The 25,422-nt window shown below is 41.0% G+C and overlaps 1 protein-coding gene across 2 annotated transcripts in view; it reads left to right on the forward strand.

Moving 5' to 3' along the window:
* The first annotated feature begins 445 nt into the window (after positions 1 to 445).
* Positions 446 to 25,422, forward strand: part of LIN7A (lin-7 homolog A, crumbs cell polarity complex component) — a 169,895-nt gene continuing 144,918 nt past the window's right edge. Inside the window, exon 1 of one of the 2 annotated variants that reach the window (XM_082255187.1) lies at positions 446 to 775. In XM_082255187.1, coding sequence (XP_082111313.1) covers positions 739 to 775 — 37 coding nt within the window. In that variant the 5' untranslated portion in view covers positions 446 to 738. The remainder of the gene's footprint in view (positions 776 to 25,422) is intronic. The other variant, XM_082255188.1, reaches the window with a different exon arrangement.

The raw sequence follows: 25,422 nt of genomic DNA on the forward strand, positions 1-25,422 counted from the left end.
CATGCATATCTCCATTTGCACAGCAGCTAATGTAAAAGCACCAACAAAAGTCGACACAACAATGTAGGTGACTCTAACGTTTGCGTCATCTGACACAATTAGGTCACATTCCATAAAACTTTTGAGGAGGAGCTTTCACTTGCCGGAGTACAAGCACAATCTATATGCAAGCAGCATTAAAGTTGCCACATTGCCACTCTCTAACTGTGATATCCTCACTGCAAGGAATCCTAACAAGCAAATACTACTTTATTCCATTATGTGCAAGCATCATAAAAGCCTCATAAAGTGTTGTGGCAGCAGAAGGAGAAATCAGATACAGTATTAAGGTGAATATAGTAAAAGAAAAAAATACATCGTTCAGCGTTGCGGGTTACCAGGGGAACATTACAGGATATAAAAATATACTTGTGTGAAAAATGAATCAATCAAGTCCAAGTGCATCGTCTCATGGTAACCATCCAGCGCTCTCAGAGAGACTGCCATCGCTCTTCTGTATTGTGAACGCCTGTTACGTGTGATGTCTTCATTATTTCTCAGTAGAAGATTTGCAATGATTGCTGAGAGATTGTCTCATTAGGAAGATAAAGTTAATAACAGCTCCAGCGAGCTGCTGTCTCTGAGAGCTGTGCCTCTCTCCTTCTCTCTCTCCATGTCTCTCCCCCTCCCCCCTCTCTCTCTCTCTTCTCCACTTCTGCTGCTCTGGCTCTGAGCATCACTCTGCATCCGACCACAGACATGGCGACAGTGGTCCAGCCCCTCACATTGGACAGAGGTAGGACTAGATCAGTACCTGCTGCTGATGCTGCTGTGTGCATGTGTTTGACATTGCTGTGCATGATGGCCAGCTTGGCTCTTATCATTATTCAATGGATCCAGGCAGAGTGTAGTGTGAAACAATCTGTTTCTACAGAGTGTGTGTATTGCTGGAACAGTCACAGCTTGGAATCCATACTGGCCTGAAAAATGGGATAAATGGCAGTGAGGTAGCTTTATTATAAGCACATCAGATGAAAGCAATCAGAAAATGATTACCTGGGAACGTTGCTCTCACCTCCACCTTGTATAGGGTTGTTCTTTGCCCTATGACCTGATCATCAAAGAGAATTATTTGAAAGAGCAGAGATGTATAGTGCTCTACATGTGTCGTGTATGGCCAATGAGAAGTTTTTTGGGATGTGCACTGGGTCACACTGATTGACATTATACCGGGGTGGCTAGCCATCCAAGGCGCTGAAAGAGGCAGCAGCTCTTTTGGAGGAGAAGGATCAGCACCTGCAGGAGAAATGTGCTACCAGGAGCAAGGACAGGGACACACAGCCAGTCTGTGCCAGAAGGAAAGGGGAGGGAAGGAAGCTGTGTTGATCAGATGGTGCAACTGGAGCTAAAAAACAATTAAAATTAGCGTAAAGAAGTTAGGAACGGAAAGCTCAAAGTCACAGTGAAGTATGTAAGCTTCCAAAGGAGCTCACAGACCTTAGACGGTGTTTGAGGTATCCAGCCAGGGAACACTCATTGTTTTAAATGATCTTGACATAAACAAGGATGCCTGAGTTGGCTGTGCATGCATGGGCATGACACTTTTGACCCTGGTTTTGGAAAAGCAAATTGACCAGCTGGGAAAAAGCAAAGTTGGGGCTATCAGTTTTTTTTTTTCTCTGAAATCGATCAGCCTGGGGTTGTGTGCACAAATCAGTTCCCAGAGGCATGGAATAATTTTCCGATCCAGTGGATATTATCTGAATTGGGTGATGACTAGCTTCTGGTTATAGGATATGCTTAAGACCGGTATATTAACCACTTTACCACCGGAGGATTTTGCTGTCTTACGTCCAGGACACTTTTTGCGATTTGGCACTGTGTGAATTTAACTGACAATTGTGCGGTCTTGCGACGCCGTACCCAAACGATATTTACGTCCTTTTTTTCCCACAAACAGAGCTTTCTTTTGGTGGTATTTGATCACCTGTGCGATTTTTACTTTTTGCGCTATAAACAAAAAAAGAGCGTAGATTTTGAAAAAATAACAATATTTTTCACATTTTTTTATATGAAATTCCCCCCCAAAAAAATGTAAAAATCTAAATTTTTTTAAATTTTTGGCCAATTTGTTTTCTGCTACCTATGTTTGGTAAAAAAAATCGCAATAAGCGTATTTTGATTGGTTTGCGCAAAAGTTATTGCATTTACTAACTAAGGGAAAGATTTCTGTCATTTTTGGTGTTTTTTTTTTTAATAAATGGAGTAATGGCGGCGATCTGCGTTTTTTTTTTGCGGGACTGCGACATTGGGGCGAACAGATCGGACCCTTGACTGACATTTTTGACACTTTTGGGGTTACCAGTGACATTACTACAGTAATCAGTGCTATAAATATGCACTGTTACAGTAAAAATGACACTGGCAGGGAAGGGGTTAATTTTATTGGAGAGGGAGGGGTTAATGTATGCCTGGTGCTTACTAACGTGTGTGGGGGGAGGTGACTCAGACACACAGGGACAGATCGCATGTTCAGCTATGCTGAACCCTGCAATCTGACCCTGCCTGTCACTTAGGAGATCCGCCCGCTTTGTCTACACAAGCCGGCGGATCTCCAAACTCGATTCCCCGATGATCGGGGAAGAGCAGCGGCGATCGCCGCTGCTCCTCCCCTGGCCCGACTCCCGCTGTGACTGAATACAGCGGGAGCGAGCCTCCGGCGGCGCTCGAGCGCCGCTCCCACAAGGGGAGGAGTCTACGTAGGTAGGTAGGTTTACATCGCTGGACAGGAACGAGCCACTGTGCCGCAGTAGAGGCACAGTGAGCGGGGCTAAAGTGGTTAAAGTAGAAAATCTTCACTTTATATTGCATAGGTAATAGTTAGGTCATCTACAGCAGTAAGGAAAAATAAATAAAAAGTATAAAATAATAAAAACTGATTTTTATGTTATTTTCAGCCAAGTTAGGCGCTTTACTTAATTCATTCAATACTGTAACCAAATGTAAATTCTGTTTTAAAAAAATCTGTAAAATGTGAATGAATGAATGAATTCATTAAATAATAATTAGAAAAATTAGACAGCCCAGGTAACATATTTTTGCTAAGTCTTTGAGTGTGATAATACAGCACCCAGGCTGCCATGTTGTAATGGCTATATCACCTTAAAGCTCACGAATAATCGCACTTGGCTGTCACCGGAAGTGTTTTTTTTAGCAAAGTCACTGGATCACCAATGAACTTTTATTATAACCACTTGCTATGAAGTAGCACTTTATTTTTGTGCACATTATTTGTTCGTATTTTGGATTTTTCTGTTTTCTGCGTTTATTCATTGTAGGCACTGTACAGCATTTCCTTGCTGGTGATTATTATTTTGCACCATGGAGCACTAGTTGCACTTTCAACTTATAGTCTTCACCTGCACATGATATTTGTGTCAATCACCACCAGTATAGTGCAGCTTATTTGTCGTCCACAGTTATTATCATTATTTTATCTTTTTATTTATAGCACTATTAAGCACCTTCATCATCAGTATTTGGCACTGATCACTTTATTGATTTATCTATCAGCACTCCAGCACTTATTGTGTATATTTGCATATTTCTACACTGCTTTACTAGGATTGTCTCCTTAATCATTTTGTTTTGCATATCCATTTTATCTACATTGTTTATGGTTATTATTTATTTGATTCAGCAGCACTTCAGCACTTATTGGGTTATTTTGCACATTTGTGCATCATTGTTGACTTCTTATGAAGGATTGAGATATATATTTTTTATATTCTCTTTATTCCTTTTATTCTTCATTTTACGTTTACAGTGGTCATATTTCACACAACATTATTTACATTCACATTTTATTTATTTGTGGTCCACCATTCCTAGAAATGAAGCGCTGATTACCCCTCTTTTATTCCTTTTGAGCATGCTGTAAAGGCTACCTCACCTGGGATCTTTGACTCTATAGGGGGGATTTACCAAAACTAGAGAGTGAAAAATCTAGTGCAGCTCTGCAAGAAACCAATCAGCTTCCAGGTTTTATTGTCAAAGCTTAATTGAACAGGCTGAAGTTAGAAGCTGATTGGCTATCATGCAGAGCTGCACCGGATTCCGAATGCTCCAGTTGTTGTAGTAAATCTTACCCTATGTGTCTGCTATACAGTCCATAGACATACCTATGCAGTTGTCAGAGATTTCAGTTGCCTACTGCATATAACTTGGCAATGGCGGCACAAATTTAAAATAATTGATATCAGACTTTACATTAACTTTGTGGACTTGCCTTTAAAGGAAACAGATTTAGCTTCAATGCCAATAGACATTTTTAAACTAAAGTCTAACATGCTGGTGTATGCTTTTAAGGAAGTGTGTAGTGAGGAAGTGTAGGGACAGGTGTAGCTGACTTCTGAAAATGCTAGTTCTCCAATTTTCATGTTGATCCTTTCAGTACCATCTAAAGCCCCGTACAAACGATCAGATTATCGAACGATCTGTCATCTGTTTTTTTGTGGCATGCTAATCTGATGTGGAAAGTGAAGAGGTTATTTTCATACAAATTTTCCTGTACGACAGAATTCTACTTCAGAAGTGATGTCATGTGTTGGATTGCTTTGTATGTGTTCTTTCGTCTCTGAGCATGCCTAGTCTTGCTCTTAAGATTTTTTTTCGTCGAAATCTGTACTAATCAGATGAAAATCGGACGTTGTATTACGGACGACAAAAATTTTATAGCCTGCACATCAGGATTTTGTCAGCCGAAAAGTCGGAGTTGGCTGTCGAAAGCACCATACTAACAAGCCGAAAATTGACAGATCGGTAGTCAGACGAATTTTCCCTACAGATTTTCTTATCGTGTGTACGGGCCTTAAGCCACTGACTTGAGAGAAGTATGCATATCAGGAGTCGTGACTCTCCAGATCTGCATGGTTGTTTCAGGTCAGAAAATGAAGCCCTTAGGGTACAGAAGAAAGAAGAGCCCCCCCCCCCACTGTTGACTTAGAGTCTTATGTACCCCCTAAATCCCATCTGACGTTCCTCCTTGAGGCCTTTTTGTGAATGAGAGCTGTCTAACCAGAAGGATTATGCACTTCATTATAGATTTTTCCTTCTACTGCAGGCACTAACATATATTATTTTTATTCAGTGCCTTCTACCTATACTTTAGAATGTGTTAAAGACTCTAATGAGATGGCCAGGCAAATAACATTTTTAGCAGAAGAGGTCAGCAATGGCAGCACTGAGGCTATTTTTTATACCTATTCTGTTGCATTAGAATGTGTTGATGTGCACTAAATGCACTTGATCTGACATCCTTTTTTTGTTTTTTGTTCTTTTTACACACACGCAGCACTTACATATGCATACTGTATTTTTTTTAACTTGTTGAATTTATGCTTGGGGGTTTTGTTCACAGCAGTAGCAAAAGTACATTTTTTTTTCTTTCCTTAACATTTATTACAGTGCATACAGTGCGTCACGCTGTGTTTAAATGCAGTATGTCATGCTTTATTTACATGCAGCCCATTATATGTTTACCCAGAGCCTACCAATCCAATGCATTTATGTGAATTAAGCCTATCAGAAACAATTTTGGCTTGTTTTAGTATTTTGGTTGTCCAATGCACACTTATGCACATGGTGTGACCATAGGTGTGCGCACAGGGTGTGCCAGGTGTGCCAGGGCACACCCTAATCACTCCATGTGCATTAGCATTATCGCTCTGTGTGGTGGCAAGAAGGTGGGAAAGATCTCCATCTTACTCTGCCATAAGAGAAGCATTTACACCCTTATCTGTCACTGTGCCGGCAGGGAGATCAATGTGTCAAGGTCCCATATATATAGACACACACGTGTTTGAGCTTTAGGGTGCACACCCTAATCCAATAGGCTGCGCACACCTACGGGTGTGACTTGGCCCCTTAGAATTTCTCATGATATAGTTTTCTTTCAAGTGAAAAACATTATTGTTAAAACAGAAAGTGAGATTAATAATAAAACTAGAGAAAATAAAGAAAAACATAAACCTTCATTCACAGCAACCAGCCAGATGCAAGCTGTTTTCCTTGTGCTGGCTATTTAATGAAAGCTCATCAGTTTTTTGACTGGTATAGATAATAGTTCTGTTTTTCTTGTTATTGCATTTTTTTAATCAGAGTGAAGTATGTCCCAAAATGAATAGACAGTGTAGTATCCATAGACCAAGCAATATACACTCACCGGCCACTTTATTAGGTACACCTTGCTAGTACCGGGTTGGACCCCCTTTTGCCTTCAGAACTGCCTTAATTCTTCGTGGCAAAGATTCAACAAGGTGTTGGAAACATTCCTCAGAGATTTTCCTCCATATGGACATGAGAGCATCACCCAGTTGCTGCAGATTTGTCAGCTGCACATCCATGATGCGAATCTATACTCGCCGGCCACTTTATTAGGTACACCTTGCTAGCACCGGGTTGGACCCCATTTTGCCATCAGAACTGCCTTAATTCTTCATGGCATAGATTCAACAAGGTGTTGGGAACATTCCTCATGGTCTACCAGTTCCTCATGGAACTGTATTCCACCACGTTCCGGAAGAAACAAAAGCTATATATATATATATATATATATATATATATATATATATATATAGTGCCTTGCGAAAGTATTCAGCCCCCTTGAACTTTGTGACCTTTTGCCACATTTCAGGCTTCAAACATAAAGATATAAAACTGTAATTTTTTGTGAAGAATCAACAACAAGTGGAACACAATCATGAAGTGGAACTAAATTTATTGGATATTTCAAACTTTTTTAACAAATAAAAAACTGAAAAATTGGGCATGCAAAATTATTCAGCTCCCTTAAGTTAATACTTTGTAGCGCCACCTTTTGCTGTGATTACAGCTGTAAGTCACTTGGGGTATGTCTCTATTAGTTTTGCACATCGAGAGACTGACATTTTTGCCCATTCCTCCTTGCAAAACAGCTCGAGCCCAGTGAAGTTGGATGGAGAGCGTTTGTGAACAGCAGTTTTCAGTTCTTTCCACAGATTCTCGATTGGATTCAGGTCTGCACTTTGACTTGGCCATTCTAACACCTGGATATGTTTATTTGTGAACCATTCCATTGTAGATTTTGCTTTATGTTTTGGATCATTGTCTTGTTGGAAGACAAATCTCCGTCCCAGTCTCAGGTCTTTTGCAGACTCCATCAGGTTTTCTTCCAGAATGGTCCTGTATTTGGCTCCATCCATATTCCCATAAATTTTAACCATCTTCCCTGTCCCTGCTGAAGAAAAGCAGGCCCAAACCATGATGCTGCCACCACCATGTTTGACAGTGGGATGGTGTGTTCAGGGTGATGAGCTGTGTTGCTTTTATGCCAAACATAACGTTTTGCATTGTTGCCAAAAAGTTTGATTTTGGTTTCATCTGACCAGAGCACCTTCTTCCACATGTTTGGTGTGTCTCCCAGGTGGTTTGTGGAAAACTTTAAACAACACTTTTTATGGATATCTTTAAGAAATGGCTTTCTTCTTGCCACTATTCCACAAAGACTAGATTTGTGCAGTATACGACTGATTGTTGTCCTATGGACAGAGTCTCCCACCTCAGCTGTAGATCTCTGCAGTTCATCCAGAGTGATCATGGGCCTCTTGGCAGCATCTCTGATAAGTCTTCTCCTTGTATGAGCTGAAAGTTTAGAGGGACGGCCAGGTCTTCGTAGATTTGCAGTGGTCTGATACTCCTTCCATTTCAATATTATCGCTTGCACAGTGCTCCTTGGGATGTTTAAAGCTTGGGAAATCTTTTTGTATCCAAATCCGGCTTTAAACTTATCCACAACAGTATCTCGGACCTGCCTGGTGTGTTCCTTGTTCTTCATGATGCTCTCTGTGCTTTAAAGGGACCTCTGAGACTATCACAGTGCAGGTGCATTTATACGGAGACTCGATTACACACAGGTGGATTTTATTTATCATCATTAGTCATTTAGGTCAACATTGGATCATTCAGAGATCCTCACTTCTGGAGAGAGTTTGCTGCACTGAAAGTAAAGGGGCTGAATAATTTTGCATGCCCAATTTTTCAGTTTTTTATTTGTTAACAAAGTTTGAAATATCCAATAAATTTCGTTCCACTTCATGATTGTGTCCCACTTGTTGTTGATTCATCACAAAAAATTACAGTTTTATATCTTTATGTTTGAAGCCTGAAATGGGGGAAAAGGTCGCAAAGTTCAAGGGGGCCGAATACTTTTGCAAGGCACTGTATATACTGTATACATACACATATACAGTATTTATATATATATTTATGTTTATACATACTGACCGGCCGGCCACTTTATTAGTTACACCTTGCTAGTACCGGGTTGGACCCCCTTTTGCCTTCAGAACAGCCTTAATTCTTTGTTGCAAAGATTCAATGAGGTGTTGTAAACATTCCTCATGGTCCATATTGGCGTGATGACGTCACGCAGTTTCTGCAGATTTGTCAGCTGCACATCCATGAATCTTCTGTTCCACCACAACCCAAAGGTGCTCTATTGGATTGAGATCTGGTGACTGTGGAGGCCATTGGAGTACTTAGAGTGAACTCATTGTCATGTTCAAAAAAAACAGTGGTGAGATGATTTGAGCTTTGTGACATGGTGCATTATCCTGCTGGAAGTAGTCATCAGAAGATGGGTACACTGTAGTCATAAAGGGATGGACATGGTCAGCAACAATACTCAGGTGGGCTGCGGTGTTTAAACAATGTTTAATTGGTACTAGGGGGCCCAAATTGTTCCAAAAAAAATTTCCTCGACACCATTACACCACCAGTCTGAACCGTTTATACAAGGCAGGATGGATCCATGCTTTCATGTTATTTACACCAAATTCTGACCCTACCTTCTGAATGTCGCAGCTGAAATCTAGACTCATCAGACCAGGCAACGTTTTCCAAATAATCTATTGTCCAATTGTAGTGTAAATTGTAGCCTCAGTTTCCTGTTATTGGTTGACAGGAATGACAACCGGTGTGGTCTTCTTCTGCTGTAGCCCATCTGTTTCAAGGTTTAATGTGTTGTGCATTCAGAGATGGTATTCTACATACCTTGGTTGTAACAAGTGGTTATTTGACTTACTGTTGCCTTTCTATCTTTTGTCTGATCATTCTTCTCTGATCTCTGACATCAACAAAGCATTTTTCTCCACACAACTGCCACTCACTGGATATTTTCTCTTTTTCGGACCATTCTCTGTAAACCCTAGAGATGGTTGTGTGTGAAAATCCCAGTAGAAATGCTCAGACCAGCCTGTCTGGCACCAACAACCATGCCACATTCAAAGTCACTTAAAGCGGGGTTCTGGCAAAAAAATCGACATCAATTTTGGGCCATCCGCTTGCTTCTAGTCACCTGAAAAAGAAATTAATAATTACGATTTTTTTTTTTTTTTTTACTTACCTTGTTATTGCAGAAAAATATACTCACCTTTCTTCCACTTCCTCCCTCTTCCCTCGTCACCCTCCCTCGTCACTTCCAGTTTGCAATGATTCCTGGGAGCTGAACGTCATCTCTCCCAGGAATCAATACGCCTGCACCGGCCCCGCTCGTCACTTCCGGTGCGGGGCCTCACTCCTTGCTAAACAGCTTCTGGGCATGCCCAGAAGCTGTGGAGGGATGGCGCGTGCTCACCAGAAGTGACTATCGGGGCTGGTGCAGGCGCATTCTGGGAGAAGAGGACACGGAAGAGGACGCAGAAGAGGACGCGCTGGCTTCAGCTGCCCACATCCGAGATGGCAGCGCTGGAGAAGAAATTTTCAAGGTAAGTATTTCTTCTAAAAGGTAAGTGCGACCCAGGACAGTACAGAGGCTATCCGTTGTGGAATGTACTAGCCCTGACTGTCCCGGGGTTATTTTCATTGAGAATTTTTTTTGGTGGCCGAAACTCCGCTTTAAATCCCCTTTCTTCCCCATTCTGATGCTCGGGTTGAACTTCTAAAAGTTGTCTCCACCATGTCTAGATGCCTAAATGCATTAAGTTGGTGCTTTGTGAGTGGCTGTTTAGCAATTTGGGTTACCTAGCAATTAGAATAGGTGTATCTAATAAAGTGGCCGGTGAGTGTAGTTCCTTAAAACACTATACACAGTATCATTGAATGGAATTGTGTTCATGTGTTTTTGTACAATTTACATGTTTTTTTCTGGTTTGAATGTCCCATGACTATAGTTTGGACTATAAAGGGTCATTACTGATCTACAGTAAATTGGGCTGAAGGCAGAAAGCTTGGAAGAAGATGTTACATAACCATGGAAAGAAATTCTGTCTTTCCATGGTTATGTAACATCTTCTTCCAAGCTTTCTGCCTTCAGCCCAATTTACTGTACATTCCTATACTTTTATCATATCAATTATTAATGGAATAGAAACACTTGGTGCTGCAACGCTGAACTTTTTTTTTAACACTGCTTTACTACTGTTTATATTTAGATATGAAAGAAAATCAATGTGAGCGAAATCAGTAGGCAACTATCCCATCATTGGAAAGTAATCGAGGCATAAGGCATATGCGTTACATCTCTATTGACTTGCCCTGGGTCTTTTTCCTATACATCATTGTACACTTCTATTTATAAAACCATTAGGGATGGACTCTATGTTTGAGTCGAATGTAAGTTTGACTCGAACATCAGCTGTTAATATGTTCACTGAACACACAAACAAATGTGGCGCTCAGCGGGAAGTTCGACCACCGATGAGTGCCCCATAATTCACTGCACTGTTGCAGTGCAATGATTGCTGATGATTGGCAAAAGCATGCACCTGACCTGTATGCTTTGGCCAATCACAGCACAATGTGCTGTCAGAGCCATGATTGGCCAAAGGCAGGGTGCCTTTAGCCAATCATGGCTCAGGGGCTAGGTCCACGCCCCACACTATATAAGGCTGTTGCTTACACAGCAGCTGTGTATAGTGTGTGACAATAGAGGTTAGGCAGGTAGTTAGTGGATAGTGTGTTGAGTCAGTTTAGTGCAGTCAGTGTAGTGTACAGGCATACCCCACTTTTAAAACGTATAGATATGTTGTAGTCCTGGGTCCCCTCTCGGTGCTCCCCAAGTTTTGTGTCCCTCTCACTTATAGTTCGTGAGCAGTGCCCAGCCAAGCTGACCAAGATTTCCCATAGACACCAATGTTAAAGACAGGGAGCAGTGCCATGCCAAGCTGACCAATATTTCCCGTAGGCGCCAATGAGCACTGAAGGCTGAAAATTGGTCTAGGCAGGAATGGGGAGAAAGTGCTCTGTATTTAAGTGGTTAAGAGGAACCATTTAATTTAAAAATAAAATGGCATGGGGTCCCCCACACAATCTATACCAGGCCTTTTGGGTCTGGTACTGATTTTAAGGGGAACTCCACGCCAGAATTAAAAAAAAAAAGGCGTGGGATCCCCCCAAAATCCATACCAGACCCTTACCTGAGCATGCAGCCTGGCAGGCCAGGAAAGGGGAGGGTGAGTGAGCGCCCCTCCTGAGCCATACCAGGCCGCTTGCCCCCCAAAGCACCTTGTCCCCATGTTGGAGACAAGGGCCTCTTCCCGACAACCTTGGGCTGTGGTTGTGGGGATCTGCGGGGGGGGGGGGAGATTATCAGAATCTGGAAGCCCTCAGATCCCAGCTCCCCCTATGTGAATGGGTATCGGGTACATCGTAACCTTACCCATTCACCAAAAAAGTGTAAAAAAGGAAAAACCACAGAACACAGTTTTTGACAAGTCCTTTATTAAAAAAAAAAATAAAAATAGTGTCCCCCGATGTAAATCCATCGTCAATCACGACGCTTGCCGCATCCGAGAAATAGAAAAAATTTCAAAAATGCTTTGCCTGTTCTGAGGCTTCCTGCCGTATGCCGCTTCTCAGCTTTGACAGCTCTTTTAGAGGGAAGGGGTTGTGCCACCCTGTTATGTCACCCGGTGGCACCGCCCCCTTCTGATGTCACATGACTGGGGGGAGGACCCTACGCCATTTTTTTATCTGTATTGCCGTGAGCCGACAATACATTACAGCCGCTAGCAAGTTTAATTTACATTTTTTCCTTTAGAAATGTCAGTATTGCTGCAGAAGGCTACATACATCGTACAGATGCGCTACTTTACAGGCACATTAAGAGGACCCCCCAGGCATGATATTTAAAGGAATATTTCATTTTTATTGTTTGACTTTAAGCATCATTAAAATCACTGCCTTGTAAAAACTATTGTTTTAAAAACATTTTTTTTTGCATTGATACCCTTCCCCCAGAGCAGTACCCAGGTCCCAATACACTTTTTATGGCAATACTTGCATATAAGCCTTTAAAATTAGGACTTTTTAATTTTCATGTTTGCATCCCATAGACTTTAACAGAGTTTGCATGTTCGCTAGAGCTTTTTCCCTGTTCGTGATGTTCTGGTGTGAACCGAGCAGGGGGGTGTTTGGCCCATCACTAAAAGCCATTGCTACTGTTATTACTAGGTCATCAGTATTTTGCTAAGAAAAAGTACCCAAGTATGTTATTTGAATATACTCTGTTTTGTATCCTGGCAGAATCACTGCACCTGATATCAAGTAGATATAGTAGATGTCCAGTTAACCTGTAAGACCTGTGTAATGCTGCAACTTTATGTAAAAAAATACACCTATATAGCTAATTGCGTACTATTTTTTGTATCTATTGACTTACTACGAATAAAGGTGTAGAGCTTTAATTTCTTCCTTTTTTTTTTCAGCATTGAGGTCCTGGGAATAGTTTAAATAAAGTTTGTATTGTCTACATTTATTTGTATGGATTTTCTCTTTTAATCCAAAGTCATACTCGTAGGTTAGCTTCAGACAAACCGTTTGGTGTGTTAAGCCCCGTACACACGTACTGATCGTCGGCAGAACGATCGGCCGTCTTTTGTCCAGGGCTGTCGTGTCTGTTGAAAACTGCAAAAGACTGCACACAAATTTTTTCCGCCAACAACAGCCGACTGCAGAAGTGATGTCATGTGATGGTTAACTTTCCTTGTCTTTTTTCTTTTCTGAGCATGCCCAGTCTTGCTAATCTGCTGTCTGTCGGCCGAAATCTGTACTGACTGGCGAACAATCGGCCGTTCTGGTGTTGGCCAACAAAAATTTTAATGCCTGCACGACAGATTCTGTTCGGCCGAAAATGCGCTGTCGGCTGTCGGAAGCATGATACTAACAAGCCTACAATCGGCCGATCGGTCGTCGGCCGAATATTTACGGCCGACAATCGGTACGTGTGTACGGGGCTTAAGTGTGTTTCTGTATGTTGTTGGAAAGGACACTTGGTTGTAAGCACTGCTAAGTCAGTGTCAAGTGCCGATGGTTCAGTATTCAGAAAAATTCACTGTGCTTGGACTTTTGGACAGCAGCTAGCATAAATTGTAAGTGACAATCATCAAAACATTTAAAACATAAATCCAGCACTCATAAAAAGTCTGTTTAAGTAAAAAAGTCCACAAATCCTAGGGAGCACCCAGAGTGTGTAACAGAAACCAGTCTGTAGGTAAAATGACAGTCCTCCATCAACACCATAGTACACCAGACCTCTTACCCTCAGATGTGGACCAGTAAGTTAAGGGTGGTCTGACAATGCTCCAACACTTATCGGGCTTGCTCCTGTTCACCATAGATAGCACAAAGATCAAATCCTGTTGTCCCCTCTCAGAGCGCCTGGCTCCTGCAGGCCCTTCTCCATTGCTATACCGATCCCTGGAGGCTCTTCTGCCTACTTTTCCGGTCAAAGTTCCTCTGATGACATCACTTGCAATCACCCTGATGTAAGTTCCTGGCAATCCCTAACAGAAGAGCTCAGGCTGTGGTAAGGAGAAGCAATCAGTTATGCTGCAGTGCTCATATGCTAACATGCTGATAAATGAAAAGAGCAAACAGCTGACCTCATCAACTAATTCTACCTTAGCCCACGTTCACATTGGTCCGATTTGACATGTGATTTGACACGTCAAATCAGAGCCTATTGCACCGTCCGAATTGGTGTGATGCCAACTTTGCGTTGCCGCACCGATTCCCAAAAGTAGTTTCTGTACTACTTTTGGCAACTTCGTGGGGCGATTTCAGTAGACATCTGTGCAGGAACCCGCATAGATGTCTGTGAAATCACCCCTTAAGTCGGAATGAAATGCTGGCTTAAAATCAAAACGGCCTCAGTGTGAACCTAGGCTTAGGGCTAATTTACTCTTGCAACAGTCTCAGGTTCCATGTTCCAAGGTCCTGAGGTCCAACCAAGCCTCTCACAAGGGTATGTGCATGGCTATCAGTCCCTTAAAGTGTATGTCAGGGCTCCTTCAGTTGGTTGTTCGGATGTCAATCTGCTTTTTAGGCAGCCCAACTGCCAACTTTAGTGAGCAAACCCAGACTGACAACATTACTGCTTATTATTTTGCAGTGGCTTAGCATGTCACATATCTGACTGTGGAACCCGAGATGACGAGGGTGGCTTCTTGCATAATTTCCCTCCATGCACCCCTGGTAGTAGGGACGGGGACTGCTAGAGGAGCGGAAGAGGTCAGGTGCCAGGAAGCTGTAGCAATAAACTTGAGCTTGGAAACACAGGGATCCACCCTGTGGCAGTATGGAGTCAGGTCACATGATCACAATCCGTTTCAAGTTTGGGGACAGGCAGAAGTTGGCAACCTGCTGGCAGCATAGTACACAGTCAGTCAATAACACAGATGGGCAGTAGTCATAACAAGCAAGAGCAATCCGAAAAGAAGTATCAGGCATACCCGGGTTATAAACAAGTTTAGCAGGTTTTCAGGAACTCCGAATCAGAGCCGAAGACAATCCAGCAATGAGGCTAGTCAAGCCTCAGGTTTAAAAAGGCTAGCAGGCGCCAGGATCTTTGGGCACACTGGTGAGCATATTTGTGCACAGAGACCCATGCATGCTCATATGTACGTGCATTCTTGCCCTGGACAAGAATACTGGTATAGCATTGTCAGCTGGTACTAGAGAGTGTTACTACTGGCAGGATCTCCAAGTAAGAAACTTTGCAACAAATTAACAAAAAAAATTTGCTTACAAGTAAGGTATACATTGAAGTATATTTCCACTTTTGCAGGCAAATAGGCATAACACCTACTTTATATTTGTCACATATTCCCGTTAACATAGCACAAGAAAAAGAAAAATGCTGACTACCTTGCAAAGTGCTTTTTACTTGCTTAAAGTGGTTGTAAAGCCACATTTCTTCTTTCTATAATCCCCTGTGTTATATTAAAGTATGTGCCCCAGTGCATGTTATTTATAAAAAAAAAGCCACTTCATACCTAATTTCAGTGCACCCCTCGGTGCTCACGTGACCATCCAACGCTGTCTTCCCTGATTTGACAGCTACAGCGGGCATGGCTGAGAATACCTGGCTGATGTCAGTCGGGAGGAGGAGAGGAAAGCTGTGAGCGGTCACGTGAGCGCCAAGCAGCGCTCTGAAAATAGGTATGAACTGGCAATCTCTTTCATAAATAACATACACTGGGCCAAATACTTAACCACTTGCCGACCCCGCGCGACTATTTACGTCGGCGGTCAGCCCCTCACAGGCAGAGCGACGTAGGGCTACGTCGCTAGCCTGTGAGGGTCTAGGGAGCGAGCGCGCGCCGCCGGAGGCGCGCTCCCGCGTGATCACGGACCCCCCCGCGCGTGTGACTGGCGGACCTGATGTCCACCGGTCACTCGCGATCATCGGGTGGAGAGGGAGAAAGGCAGGCGGCTGATGCAAACAAGCCGCCTGTCATTCTCCCCTGTGTAGGAATGGTGATCATACGGTTCTACTATGTAGGACCGTTGATCACTGTTCCTACACCTCAAGCCACAGCCAATCACAGTTAGAATCACACCCCTAGGGATACACATAACCCCTCCCTCTCAAAAAAAAGTTAACCCCTTCACTGCCAGTGTAATTTTGCAGTAACAGTGCATATGTATAGCACTGATTACTGCAGTAATGTCACTGGTAACCCCAAAAGTGTCAAAAATGTCAGTCAAGGGTCCGATCTGTCTGCCGCAATGTCGCAGTCCCGCAAAAAAATCGCAGATCGCCGCCATTATGCGTTAAAAAAAACAACAAAAATTACAAAAATCTATCCCTTTGTTAGTAAACGCAATAACTTTTGCGCAAACCAATCAAAATACGCTTTTTGCGATTTTTTTTACCAAACATATGGTAAAGAAAAAATTGGCCCAAAATGTTAAAAAATTTTGATTTTTACTTTTTTTTGGGGGGGAATTTCATATAAAAAAATGTGAAAAATATTGTTATTTTTGCAAAATTGACGCTCTTTTTTTGTTTATAGCGCAAAAAGTAAAAATCGCACAGGTGATCAAATACCACCAAAAGAAAGCTCTGTTTGTGGGAAAAAAAGGACGTCAAATTCGTTTAGGTACAGCGTCACACGACCGCGCAATTGTCCGTTAAAGTCAGGCAGTGCCGAATCGCAAAATAGGCCCTGGTCAGGAAGGGGGTAAAATCTTCCGGGGCTTAAGTGGTTAATATAGCAGAGGAGATTATAGGAAGACAACAATAACTTTTGCAGCAGGGGGAAGGAGCGGGCACTGACACAGCTGACAGGCAGGGAGCTAGGAGGGGAAGAGAGGACAAAGGAGAGACAGCGGATGACGGAGGCGCGTAAACTGACCACGGTGTCAGGGCTCAGCAGCCATGATAAACCTTGGTCAATATACGGGGGGGAAGGGCAGAACTGGGCAGCATCAGGTGATAGAAAGGGTCAAATTACACAACACAAGCACTGTGCCAGTATAACATGCTTTGAGGTAACAGGTTCCATTTTTTCTTTTTTTTTTTTTTTATGATAACATCCACTTTAAGGACTGGTTCACACTAGAAAATGCACAGGAAAAAATATTGTTTTTTTTTTTTTTCAAAATTGTCGCTCTTTTTTTGTTTATAGTGCAAAAAATAAAAATCGCACAGGTGATCAAATACCACCCAAAGAAAGATCTATTTATGGGAAAAAAAATTTGGGTACAGCGCCGCACGACTGCGCACTTGTCTGTCCGTTAAATTAACGCCGTGCCGAATCGCAAAATAGGGCCTGATCAGTAAGCAGCAAAATCCTCCGGGGCTAAAGTGGTTAATGAAGTGACATAAACACTCACAGCACGCAGGAAAAAGTGTGACATGTTTTAACTATGACCTAGTTCTTAGTCCTACCAATGGTGCACAAGTGTAGCCAAACCCAAGTAAGGAGGGTTAGGAGGACAGTTGTGGGGCCTGTACATAGTCTACCTGTTTAAGGAAGGCTACCAGTGAATATTACTTGAATATGACCTGCACAAGCAGAGGGACATCCCACCCAAGGGCCCCCGTGTCATTGATGCACCACAACTAAAATAATAACACATCTACCTCCCTAAAAAATATATATTCTCCTAGGTCAATGTACACTCTGTATACTATGTGAAACACTGGATAATACATTCATGCTAATTAAATGAATATTAATAATACTAGTAATTAAAAAGTAACAAGTTAAATATTTTATGAACAGTTGACTGCCAATTCTCATCTTTACAGAAAGACACTTTTTATATTTGGCTGTGCATCAAAGCAGTTGTTTATAGAGTCCTACATGTAGTGCTTTAGAATTAGCATATACCGTTTATCCTGAAATGTCACCACATGCATAATCCTCTTTTTCTGTTCTAATGCTAAGTAATTGACATGACATGAATTTATAAAACAGCAATTCATATATGCGCCCTTGTAAAATTATTTACTGCTTTCACTAGAGTTCCAAGTTTAAGAATTTCTTCACACAATAGACAGAAGGTCATTTATTGAAAGAAAGATTTGTTTTTTTATAAATGTTAGCCTGAGATTTTTTTTATGGATTGTGCACATCTAAACATAAAGAGCTATTTATCCTATCCGTAGTCAGACCAAACAATAGCAACAGAATAATACGTGTGCACACATAAAATCTATGCATGTAATATATATATATATATATATATATATATATATATATATATATATATATATATCTATATATATTATAAGTGAATAGTAGGGAAAACTTCCTCTACTGGCTTCTGTGTAATGTGACAGGCTGCAGAAAAGAGGGCTGCCAGAGGTGGCGGAACTGCTTTTCGCCACCTTCTGGCAGAAAAAAGCCACATATTTATATTTAGTACACTCATCGGCCACTTTAGTAGGTACACCTTGCTAGTACCGGGTTGGACCCCCTTTAGCCTTCAGAACTGCCTTAATTCTTCATGACATAGATTCATCGAGGTGTTGGAAACATTCCTCATGGTCCATATTGGCGTGATGACATCACGCAGTTGCTGCAGATTTGTCGGCTGCACATCCATGATGTGAATCTCCCATTCCACTACAATGCAAAGGTATTGGATTGAGATCTGGTGACTGCGGAGGACATTGGAGTACAGTGAACTCATTGTCATGTTCAAAAAACCAGTGGTGAGATGATTTGAGCTTTGTTACATGGTGCTAAAAAACAAAGGGTTCCTGCGAGCTACCTCTTAATTTCCAGATATTTTAAAATGCCGCAAACACCTCACTTCTCATTAAAAGTGTAAATAATCTAAAATATATATAATGTGTCGCGCATAATAAAAATCTATAAATGGTGATAAATAAAAAATAAATATGTGAATAAATCAAAAATGCAATTGTATAATATTCAATGAATCCAATAAATTACTTATAAAAGTGCATGGTGCCAATACTACTTAAAGTGCATCAATAAATAAATCATAGTGCCACATACTTCTTAGCAAATTAATCACAAAGAATTCATTCATACAGTGCAAAGTGGATATTTCAAAAAGGTGAAACAAAATGATAATAGTCCAAAGAACTGAAAAAATAAATAAAATGAATAAATAAATAGTCTCTGTGACAACAGGTGGCAGTTGTTTTATATCGTGGTGTGAGCCAAGGATCACTGGAAGGGTCATCCCAGGATAGGAACCCCTATTTGATGAGCTTGATTTTACCATCTTTAAGGTGAGCGTCCATTCACAAGGGGGTGCACAGTGATTCATGAAGCCGTGACACCTTGGTCACTCACTTCTCTGGGGAGCACCTGCCACCTATTGGTGGTTTCAAGCACTTCAGGATACTGCAATTTGCACTGAGTCACAGAGACTATTTATTTATTCATTTTATTTATTTTTTCAGTTCTTTGGACTATTATCATTTTGTTTCACCTTTTTGAAATATCCACTTTGCACTGTATGAGTGAATTCTTTGTGATTAATTTGCTAAGAAGTATGTGGCACTATGATTTATTTATTGATGCACTTTAAGTAGTATTGGCACCATGCACTTTTATAAGTAATTTATTGGATTCATTGAATATTATACAATTGCATTTTTGATTTATTCACATATTTATTTTTTATTTATCACCATTTATAGATTTTTATTATGCGCAACACATTTTATAAATTTTGTTACATGGTACATTATCCTGCTGGAAGTAGCTATCAGAAGATGGGTACACTGTAGTCATAAAGGGATGGACATGGTTAGCAACAATACTCAGGTAGGTCGTGGCCTTTAAACGACCCTTAATTGGTACTAAGGGGCTCAAAGTGTGACAAGAAAATATCCCCCACACCATTACACCGCCACCACCAGCCTGAACCAGTGATACAGGGCAGTATGTATCTATGCTTTTATGTTGTTTACTCCAAATTCTGACCCTACCATCTGAATGTCGCAGCTTAAATCTAGACTCATCAGACCAGGAAAGGTTTTTCCAATCTTCTATTGTCCAATTTTGGTGAGCCTGTGCAAATTGTAGCCTTGGTTTCCTGTTCTTAGCTGACAGGAGTGGCACCCGGTGTGGTCTTCTGCTGTTGTAGCTTCAAGGTTCCATGTGTTGTGCGTTCAGAGATGGTATTCTGCATATCTTGGTTGTAATGAGTAGTCATTTGAGTTACTGTTGCCCTTCTATTGTCTTGAACCAGTCTGCCCATTCTCCTCTGACCTCTGACATCAACAAGGCATTTTCATCTGTGCAACTGCCGCTCTCTGGATATTTTCTCTTTTTTGGATCATTCTCTGTAAACTCGAGAGATGGTTGTGCAAGAAAACCCCAGTAGATTAGCAGTTTTCGAAATACTCAGACCAGCCTGTCTGGCACCAACAACCATGACATATTCAAAGTCACGTAAATTCCTTTTCTTTCCCATTCTGATGCTCAGTTTTAAATTCAACAATTACTCTACACCATGTCTGGATGCCTAAATGCATTGAGTTGCTGCCATGTGATTGGCTGATTAGCAATATGTGTTACCAGGCAATTGAACACGTGTATCTAATAAAGTGGCAGGTGAGTGTGTATCCATATATATATATATATATATATATATATATATATATATATATATACACTGTATATTTATCTATACATTTAGGCCTCATGCACACTTCCTTTCACAAGCATCTGGCTTTTTTTCATCCTGTAAAAGCAACCTTAGTGTTTGCCTATGTGTCCATGCACACATAAGTGTTTACAGGCGTATCAGAAAGGAGCATTTACAGTCTAAAAGACCCATCACCGGAGTATTCAGGAGAGGAGCTTTTGGTTAGAAAAAAACACTTGACATGTATAAACCCATCTAAACGCAATGAGCATTCATTTATTCATTCCAATGGCCAGAATAAATAAATATTCTGCGCCAATAGAATCCACAAATGCTTAACGCATCTAAACACACCTAAACACAAACTGACTTTAGGTGCATTTTTTAAGCTGCTTTCTCTTGCCAGGAGTAAAAAGTGTTCAGAGGAGAAATGCAAACACCCTGTGTGCATGAGGCCTTATGCATTTGGTATATTACATATTTAAAGTGCCTGTAAAGCCCAAACTTTTTTATTTGGTTCTGGGTAGAGTATGGAAGGGTTAGAACCTCTATTTATTTATTACAGGTACTTACTGAATATAGTGCCGTCATTTTACACAGCACTTTACATATATATTGTACATTCACACCAGGTCCCTGCCCTCAAGGAACTTACAATATAAGGTAACAAACACACATTTATACACATACTAAGGCCAATTAACCTACCAACATGCCTTTGGAGTGTGGGAGGAAACACAAAAACACCAGGCAAGTAGTGCAGTGATTGGGATTCAAACCAATGACCCTAGTGCTGCTAGGCAGAAATGCTAACCACTTAGCACTGTGCTGTTCCTAATGTCCTCAAATCTAGAGTAAATCTATGAGCAGGTCTATGGGTGGGTACAGGAGCCACAGGGGCCAGTCTTGTGCGGGAAGGATTTGAGGATTAGGTAAGCACATCTCCATTCTCCAATCTTCTAGACAAAATCGAGCAGTTAACCTGTGCATTGCGGGCCCAGAGTTGGGCTGTAAGCATGTTGTCTTAATCTTTAGAGCTTGCTTGCAGTGCAATTGTGTTTAACCACTTGCCGACCGCCGCCCGACTATATACGGCGGCGGTCAGCCCCTCCCAGGCAAAGTGACGTACTCCAATAAAGTTAACCCCTTCCCTCCCAGTGTCATTTTTACAGTAACAGTGCATATGTATAGCACTGATTACTGTAGTAATGTCACTGGTACCCCCAAAAGTGTAAAAAATGTCAGTCAAGGGTACGATCTGTCCGCCGCAATGTCGCAGTCCCGCAAAAAAAATCGCAGATCGCCGCCATTACGCGTTAGAAAAAAAAACAACAAAAATGACAAAAATCTTTCCCTTAGTTAGTAAACGCAATAACTTTTGCGCAAACCAATCAAAATACGCTTATTGTGATTTTTTTTACCAAACATATGTAGCAGAAAACAAATTGGCAAAAAATTTAAAAAAAATTTGATTTTTACATTTTTTTGGGGGAGAATTTCGTATAAAAAAATGTGAAAAATATTGTTATTTTTGCAAAATTGTCTCTCTTTTTTTGTTTATAGCGCATGATCAAAAAATCACACAGGTGATCAAATACCACCAAAAGAAAGCTCTGTTTGTGGGAAAAAAAGGACGTCAAATTTGTTTGGGTACAGCGTTGCACGACCGCGCAATTGTCCGTTAAAGTCACGCAGTGCCGAATCGCAAAATACCCCCTGGTCAGGAAGGGGGTAAAATCTTCCGGGGCTTAAGTGGTTAAAGCAGACAAGATACTGACAATTAAAATAGCCTACTTATTTATTAAGTTAATGTCAGATATGACTTATCATTTGAACTTGTTTCAGCATGTCTGATTACATTAATTTATCACTTATGCTGTCACTAAATGGTATGATGTCTGCGTGTGTTTATATGTAATTTTAAATTATTTACTTCTTCAATAAGTACTTATTTTATGTGATAAAAGTATGATTAGCTTTAATATCATTATTAAATATGTACAACAATTTTGCCATTTTAGTCATTTTGTTATGACAATGTTCTTCTGATTAGTGGTGAATGAGCCATTCCCTATGTAGAGGACAATGGGAGTACTTTTTCTCCTTTATCCAGTATACTGTATATAATAATAATAGTCTATACACTCTGTTTCAAAGAACATTGAATAATGCTGTCAGAAGACACCAGTTGAAGAGGTCTCTCACCTCTTTTCTTTCTGACATTTGGTTTTATTGTTTTGTCTTGAATTCATTTTTTTGTCCCAAACTCTTTGCTTCTGTTCAGACTCTATTTTGTGGAAAATTGCCTCTGGGAATTTACCTTAACTTAGTTCAATTTGTGGTTGAAAATGCAGGAAAATCCCACCTTTAGAAGAAGGTTGTTCTCTGAACTTTCTTGCATAAATATGTATGGGTTGCTTGAGGCTCCATGGTATGCTTTAGAGTGGGTAGGAAAAAGAACCCATTAGTACCCATTTCAGCTGCCAAAATGGGACTAAGATTTTGTGTTCAAGATTTTGAAATCATTTCTGTTCAGTTCATCTTTCCTCTACAACAGGTCAGTCAAGATCTGCTCATTTTATAGACAAGAGATTGTCACCAGAAGCACCCAAAAACACTCAGAATAAAACTTGACTGAATTTTCAGTCTTAATCAGCCAAATACTTGGCAAGCACATCAAAAGGAAAGGTGTAACACCTCGGTATAGATAACTTTCACCATAGCTTAAGAATTGTTGTTCTACATATCCTGGTGACAGCAAAAACAGCATTAGCCAGGCATTGGACAAAAAAACTAGCACTCAACCTGAAGTAGTATATCTCAATAATAAGCAATTTTCACTGGAAAAAATGTACCCCTACCTTAAATCCACTCGTGCTTCATTCGATAAGCTCTGGAAACCATGGATGGATAGTAAATATTATGTTGATGTTTCTTTATCACTTCTGATGTAATCTTTTTGTACTACTTGTTGGTTCTAATTTCTCTGTATGATATTGCTTTATTGCTATATTGCTTGTAATTTGAGTTGTTTCAGCCCTGTTTTCCTCCTTTTAGGAAATATGTTACTGCATTTATAACGTTATATGTATAACCCTAAAACTCAATAAAAATATTGACACAAAAAGTGTACAAAGTTGAAAATTGTTTTGAAGGTTTTACTTTTTTTTGGGTAGGTGGGGTGGAGTGGGGGGGGGGGGGTTAGGCTTCGTTCACATATTGGCATCTCAGATTACGAGCAGAATCACCGCGATTCTGCCTGTGATTCCGAATCATTGCAAAGCGCAGGATGCCCGTGATATTCCCGTGACTGGCAATGGCACCCCAAATGCGTCGCGATTTTGCCACAATTATCACCCGACGTCCGGGACATCCGTTGCCCAAAAAAAAGTACAAATACTTATTTTGGGCGACAGGCGTTCCGTGATTCTCTTTGCATGATTTTACTGCGATTCGTCGGGCGGCAAAATCGCGCCACATTTGGGGTGCCATTGCAAGTTACAGGAATAGCACAGGCGTCCCGCGATTTGCAATGATTTGGGATCATGGGCAGGATCACAGCGATTCTGCTTGCGTTCTGAGACGCCAATATCTGAAGGGAGCCTTACTGATACTTTAAAATGTTAGATACATACAGATTTTTTGGAAAGAGTAAATAAAACTGCCTTTATTAGTACAAGTCCACTGTGTGTGTCCACTGTTCAGTTTACCTACTTTACCTAATTATCTATTATATGTTTTATCCCAGCACAAGCCAGAAGGTTGATATTCTGTCTAAGAATAAACAGACATTAGTAGAGCAACTGAAGGAAAGTCATTCAGATCATTCTTTTTACAATCTTAGATAAAAATGTCAACGCTTATCGTTTTTTAAACTGCATTTGTGTTGAAAGAAAGTAGGCATTCCTACAAATGGGCGCAGGCAACACAGGCACAGGTATAGAGCAAAAGAGCAGGGACAAGTGTATTTAGTCCTCACGACAGCAAAGCATTTAATAGTCAAGGTTTAGGCATTGATCAAGCCAGCCAGGCATTGTCCGTAACCGTAACAATGGAAGAGACAGGAGTGTAGTTGTAATAGAGTTATTTTCTGGGGACTTGCCAAAGGTTTACAGAAGGCAAAAGTCAAAGGCCAATCTTAGAGCAGAGGTGAGGTCCAGAGTCACAGCAGGTTCAAGGTAGGCAAGGTAGGCAAAGTTCAAGTAAGGTCAGGAGAAGCAGGGTCATCAAAAAGGGTAATCGAAATCAGCAAACAATTGTATACACAAGCTAATGAAATGTACAATAAAGGAACCCAGTGCCCAAATAAATTAGGATGAGCTCCAATGTCTCCTGATACTAGGTCATGGCTGTTCATCATCCCCCATATGCAAATTATGCCTGAGGTCATAAAGCAACACTGCACATGTTGGGACATTTTGTAGACCAGAGTACCCAAGGGAAGCAGGGAAAGCTGTTGCAACAGGAGGTAGGGAGGCTCGAAAGAAGCAGCAGGAATAGTGGCAGCTGAAGTAGCAGAAGACTCATTAGGAACATAAGATAAACACCCCACAGCAACTGCCTAAAGCGGAAAGCCTATTGATTTAACAGTTTGCCATACCATTTAATCCTCATGCACACAGGGCATTAGAAAAAATAAGCTGCAAAGCCAGTACCGATGCCAGGAAAAAGCAGCTGTAAAAACGTTTTAGTAGCTTTTTGCATTGGCATTAATGCGTTTTTAGCTGCGTTGGCGTTTAGCAGTGTTTCTCTGTCTCTTCTATTTTCCACTTCCAAATACAATTACTACAGAGCACAAGTCGCATGACATGTCAAAATCAATTGTTCCTTATGAGAGCCGTCTTAACTGATCCTTCTTTCAGCCCATTGATTTGAATGGAAGTCGCATCCAAGTCAGATCATCATGATCCAACTTGTGCTCTGAGGATCTTGAAGGTTAATCACATGCCAAAATGGAAAAAAAAAAAAACGGCATGGGGTTTCCCCTCAGGACAATAGCAGACCCTTTGGTCTGGTATGGATTTTGAGGGGAAACCTCACACC

The sequence above is a fragment of the Pelophylax lessonae genome, assembly GCF_965119305.1.
Source record: "Pelophylax lessonae genome assembly, chromosome: 4".
NCBI classification, from domain to species: domain Eukaryota; kingdom Metazoa; phylum Chordata; class Amphibia; order Anura; family Ranidae; genus Pelophylax; species Pelophylax lessonae.